Source organism: Ochlerotatus camptorhynchus, unplaced genomic scaffold, assembly GCF_037179485.1.
Source record: "Ochlerotatus camptorhynchus isolate MF236.1 unplaced genomic scaffold, CSIRO-AGI_Acam_v1.1 ptg000471l, whole genome shotgun sequence".
Lineage (NCBI taxonomy): Eukaryota > Metazoa > Arthropoda > Insecta > Diptera > Culicidae > Ochlerotatus > Ochlerotatus camptorhynchus.
The window spans coordinates 673,644-679,840 of NW_027040957.1; the positions used below are offsets into that span (position 1 = coordinate 673,644).

Sequence of the window (6,197 nt, forward strand, 5' to 3'; positions counted from 1 at the left end):
TTGCAAGCTGGAACTGTTTTGTTTACCTTTTTTCTACACACCGCATTACGAAGGTGTGCGTACGAATCATTTATCATCCTATCCAGTATTGTCGATTTAATTGTAACAAAGTGTTTAAAAACAATGGTTTTATTGCTTTTTAAGGTGCTTAAACTGTGTTCAATTTAGAAACCATTACTAATAAATGTTTAAAACAATTTCTTATTTTGTTTCTCAAGGCAAGAAAAGCAAGTAAATGAACCTAGAAATCTTCTATAGAAAACATATATGTTGTTTTGGTTGCACTGCTCGAAGCCATCAGCTGATATGCAAAAGGCGGCAAAAGGATGATTCGAAAACAAAAATTTACACGATAAGAAATAATATCCGTCGGCCAGTTCATTTTTGCCTACTTTTAACTTTGAGTATAATCACGTGGAGTATAATCATATTCACCTACTTTTGGGTACAACTAACTATTTTTGGGTAGAAGTGAATTGTCAATTCCACACAAATTGAACACATTAAAATGAAAACTCTTCGACTCACATTACCTACTTTTGGCTTCCTGCAATATAGTGCCGAGATTTGTCAAAATGAGTCACTTTGGGATATTTTTTCTTACCGTGTACCTGGAGTTTTGAGCTCTGGAATCACTTTTGGACAGGTCGTATGTAACCAAAGTGTACAAAGTGTGATGTTGAATCAATTAACTACTATGATGACTTGACCTGTTGGTCTTGGTGGCTAGGTGCATAATTATGTTCTGTATAGGTAGGGGTGTCCTGGGAGGTAGTAGGTCGATAATATTGGCAAATTGAATAGAAATGTAGTGATAGTCTCAATATTGGATGATAAAGAGATATCTTTGTCTTTTTAAAAATGACGAAGGTTGAAATTTACAGTAAAATGGACATAACTTATTCTTTGCCTTTCTAAATTTTTTTTTCAACTGTTCCACATTCGACCTAATAATAACGAACTCTAGCAGCTATGTTTACGGTAGTTGCGGTAGTGCATGATGTACACTCACACCACTACAGCATCAATGATAATCAATTCACTGACACATAGAAAGGAGAGAAAAAAAAGCGTGACGTATCGTATCACCTTAAGACTTATGTTCTATGACTTCGCAGGGTTCTGAAATATATTTTTAATTCTGTTGAGGGCATATTTAGGTCAATCATTTCACAATGATGATTATAAACAGTCATCATCTGATTTACCGGTCCAAATTTAGCGTAATTGGTCCGATGGCGATCTACTGCGAACAACTGTCGATTGCGTAATTGTCGGGAAGGTGCATACAAATTTAACCTTGACAATAGATCAGCTGAGTCAATGCGTTGCGAAATGATATTGTTTAATAAAGAAATCTTTGCGTAATCCCGAAATTCTTTCAATGTTTGAATGCTGATCAGCAAGCAACGTGCTTCATATGACGGGAGAGGAAAAGCCGTCCAACCTAACTTACGTAATGCATATAATAAAAATTGCATTTGAATTGACTCTATTAGTTCTTCATGCTTTTTCATATAGGGTGACCAAACAACGCTACAATATTCTAAAATTGACCTCACATAAGCAACGTAAAGTGATTTAATTGTATAAGGATCTTTAAAGTGGAGACCGAAACGTTTTATAAAATTAAGCATATTGCCTGCTCTATGTATTATTGTGTTATAATGGTCCACAAATGTCAATTTAGAATCTAGAATAACACCTAAATCTCTTACATTTTCACATTTTTGAACATTTTCATTACCTAATGTAATACAAAGATTTTGTTTGTTTAGTTTTCTACTGTACGTTATAAGATTTCATTTTTTGATATTTAGTTTCAATAAACTTTTACTACACCATCTGTAAAAAACATTTATTTCATTCTGAAACACATTCATATCGTTATCGCTATTTGGCTATCGCAATAGCCAAATATGACCCCGGGAAAAGTGATCGACTGATCGGATTGTACCCCTACCAAATCAAATTAAACGTTTTCGGCGGAAGTATCTTTGCGGAACGCTTTGCTCCAGCATTGTGATCTGCGATCGACAAACGCACTGACCACCACCAATGATATCAGCCACAACCAGAGTAATCCCTTTCTATCTGGAACATTATGCTTCACGACTCAGGTTTTGACTAACCACTCCCATAGTCTTCCCCAACCCCACTCAGTTTTTCCAGTTGAGTTTAGATTGAAAAACGAAGTATACTGTTTCTATCTTGACCTTGAACTTAGCTTAAATGTGAAAATGTTTCTGAACGAATCCAAATTCAGTTGTTTGAGACACCTTTTTGTTTCTGAAAGTCAACCGAAATGTAAACAATGATTCACGAAACGAAAATTCATTATTTTATTCATGTGTTCACTTATACATTCCATAAGACAAACCACATAGGTCTTATATGAATGCATAAACAGTATGTGTGACCATTTATACTTTTCATTTGATACATGATCTTCATAAACTTTTTTGCAAGGCATCTGCTTATAAGTTGACTTATATAGCAATAGAAATTTGCCAAAAGGTATAAGTGAATTTCTATCCGTGTAGTAATATAACAGTGTTGCTAGTTTTGTTTAAATGTTATCACTGTTTATACGGAAATTACTATGGGAATTGATTGATTTATCTTTATTAAGGAAGCTTTCAGCCTGAGGCTGGTTCGCCTCCAATTACTATGGGAAATCCAAACTGTTTGATCATTATCTTCTAGCCTTTTTCCATATTGCACTGTTCAAAAGTTCTATAGCTATTCTTATGAAAGAGCTAAGGTTTTTCAGAATAAAGGTTTTAAGCCAAACTTCAATTAAAATAGTTATTAATTGTTTAAGAGATTGACAATCTTATGGCATGATCAAGAAGCTGTTTTGTGGGCAACACTGTATGCTGCAGTGTGACATAGTAGCCATGATTTTAGTGCTCTATTCTTCGCGCCAGAAACACCAATGTTGCCTGCTGTTGATTGAGCATAATTATAAGACATTAGTGGCTTGAATCATTAATAACTTTTGATGCTTACATTATGTCGAAAAGTGGTCTTCAACAAAGTTGTAGCTGAGAAAATTGGCTATGAGCTTTATTATCATTGTTTAAAGCAAAGCGATATGGCGAATTGTTAGATGGAAATGAACAAAACATTTGGTGTTCCCATAGTAATTTAATTATAAACTTCAAATGGTTTGTACCATATCAGTTTCTTACCGAATAAGTTCAAATTTGGGAGGCTAATCAGGACCCGATTTGGAACCGTTGAGCACTGTGGAGTGAAAATGTCAAATATTGCATCAGCCTAATGGGCACACTTTAGATAGATAGATTTCTGAAACATAGGACTAAGAATTCAAGATTTATGGGTATAATTAGTTCTTAAGATTTATTAGTTCGATTGGCGATTGTGTATTAAGTTTAGGAAATTTTAGTAAAGTTCCTTTTTAAGTACTATTTCTTGAAGTACACGAAACAAATTCTCTAAATAATAAAAATAAAGAGAAAATGTTTTTTTTTTAAATTTTACTAAATTCCATTCACTTCTAAACAAGCTACAACACGAGCGTTTTACCAAAACCGCTCATACTCCATGCTCAGCTAATAAAGCCCAAAACAATTATATAAATCAATAAATATTTGATAATCCTGCAGGCAAGAGTTCAGAAATCTATCTCTCTACACATAGTGTTACAAATTGCTTATACTGCACAGGTATTTTTTTTAAACACTGTGGTCGTAGGAATAATATGCAAAAGCCCATAGTCCCATCATTTGGTTAACTAAACGTTAATTGTTCATCAAAATAGGTTGAATGTCAAGAACATCTAGGGAGAGTTTGAGAGGAAAAGAAAATGAAGTAATTTATTTGTGCAATGTTTGTATTTAGTTCAGGCGTATTTTAAATTTCACTTTCTGATATTTTACAGAATTGTTAGTCTGAATCATGCTTTGCCAAAAAAAAACTGCCAAAACTGTTATCATTAGCACATAGTCATCTGCACCTACAATGTTTGTTTTTGAGAGATGAGCGTTTCTCTTTGCACACTAATACGTGCACCTCTTTATCACATGGGCCATTGCCCTATACACATGTATATATTATCACGTTAGATTTCTTTCACTACCAGTATCGATGTGGGATGCTCCGGTCCAATGCGATCGGTGTATGTTTTACCGTGGAATACAAACTCCGAATGTGGAACTTCGTTTATTTGCTTGAAGTGATTTTTCGAGCCCACTTTCTGTGAAATTCTCGATGTAAACAGTGCTGACACCATTTTAGGTCGCTTGTGCTTGGAGTCATCTGGGAGATTCTCTATGGCCTGACCATTTTTCAACAGTTTGGCCAATTCGATGGAACAGGATACCAGAGCCGAGCCGATGCCTTTTCCTTCAAATTCAGGAAGCGTGGCTAGAAACATGATCTCAAACAGGCAATCAATATTGAACTTCTCAAACAGGTTCACCTTTGAATCCATTGTAATCATGTACTGCATGAGGCTCTTAGAACTCTCCGAGATGCAATGATCGTCGCGGAATGACTCGAAATAGTTGAGGTCACCCGGTGCGCTAGGTGTCTGAAAAATGCAAATCATTAGCGGTTCATTTCAAGTTAACGATAAGGTAGTATTTTCAATTGATCACTGCTCACTTGCAGCACGTTGAATGAAACTCCAACGATACGGTTACTAGGCACATGTCTTGCTATCAGTGACGTCCCGCTGCGGCCCACGTCTAGGCAAAGTTGCTCCAAATCAAGTTGCGCTTGCGGGTCGAGATTCACTTCCGATCCAATGCAAACAGTTTCATTCAGAAAGAAAGACTTCCGCAATACATCCATCGACTGTTCACGGTACTTCTCATCGTAATAGATGATTTCCACTTCACCGTTGCAGCACCGACCCCAGACTTGCACCGTCGTCGTCATGGTTACGTTGTACAACACACAAAGCACGACTTGCGAGTAACGCTGTTCGTCTTTACCCAGCGACAGCAGAATGGGAACTGACCACAGTCTCTATTGACGAGTTAGTATATCAGCTTGCTACATCGTACATGTGGTGGTTAAACATATTAGTAGCGTCCACAGGGATGAATAAAAAATTCGATACTCCAACACAACAACTTGTGAGCAGATGTGACAACCTTCCACCTTTACAGATCACTTTTCCAGAACAAATTCCATGAAAATGGTTGTTTCTCGATTGTTAATGGACCGATTTAAGACTATCAACCTGTAGTATCGTAAAGTGAGACAGGATCGAATTCGATTTTTTAATTTGTGTTAGGGAATGCGCTGTTTGCAGGCAATCGGTGATCATTTTGATCATCATTGCAACAGTTGGACATTTGTGTATTTTTCAATAGTGACCTATTGGAAATTAATAAAGTGTTAATTTTAGCAGATTGGTAGACAAATTTCCAATCGTTTGGCTTGCTTAGAATTAAAATCCATCTACTATTGACAGAGTTATATGTGGTCAAAACCTGACCTCTTTTCGTAATGCGGTCGATTTTGGTTTTTTTTTTTAAATTGCATCCCCAATATTTTGCCAATCCTACGTTAAGATATGATTTTTCATACCGAAGACATGTTGAAAGTTTCATCCAAACCGGAGAGGGTAGAGTCATAGAGGTAGACCAGTAGGTCCCGTATAGTCGTTTGCTAAATTTGCAGAGAATTGCATGATTCTTTCTTTCAAATATGAGCATTTCTTTCGCATTATTTTTCCTTGTTTTAAAAAGCTGCTCGTTCTTTTCTCACACCAATCTATGTATGTAACTTGTAGCTTTTTTTTTGTCGATATTGAAGAGTTTTATATATGCACTGAACTTTCGAAAATTCAGGTTTGTTAATTTGATAAGATAGCAAAATATAACGTTTTTAATTAATTTCAAACATGCACAGTTCTTTAGAGTTTTACCAAACGGTGGAAACTAAAGATTTTAAATTGGCTCACTACTTGACTAGTCTATTGGTCCCAATCAAATCGATTAACGTACCCCATTCTAGTCAAAATTCTAGTACTCCACAATGTTTGTTTTGATTTGCTATGAAAGTCTGACTGATAAAATGAGGGGTTCGAGGATTTTCCTATGTATCGAGAGGTGCATCGATTATCTTAGGACCGAAGATAGTACTAGAGCTGAGCCAAAAAGTTGAGCACGTTTTTTTCGGGACCTACTAGTCTTAGAGTTACCTCTTTGGTTTACTGT

General features: G+C 35.9%; 1 protein-coding gene across 1 annotated transcript; it reads right to left on the bottom strand.

Moving 5' to 3' along the window:
- Positions 1-3,951: 3,951 nt before the first annotated feature.
- Positions 3,952-4,934, bottom strand: LOC135712338 (uncharacterized). Its single transcript, XM_065235316.1, has 2 exons — positions 4,633-4,934; positions 3,952-4,558 (listed from the first exon to the last, which is right to left on the bottom strand). The coding sequence occupies exons 1-2, from the start codon at positions 4,906-4,908 to the stop codon at positions 4,088-4,090; spliced, it is 747 nt and encodes a 248-aa protein (XP_065091388.1). The 5' UTR covers positions 4,909-4,934; the 3' UTR covers positions 3,952-4,087.
- Between the last annotated feature and the right edge of the window lie 1,263 nt (positions 4,935-6,197).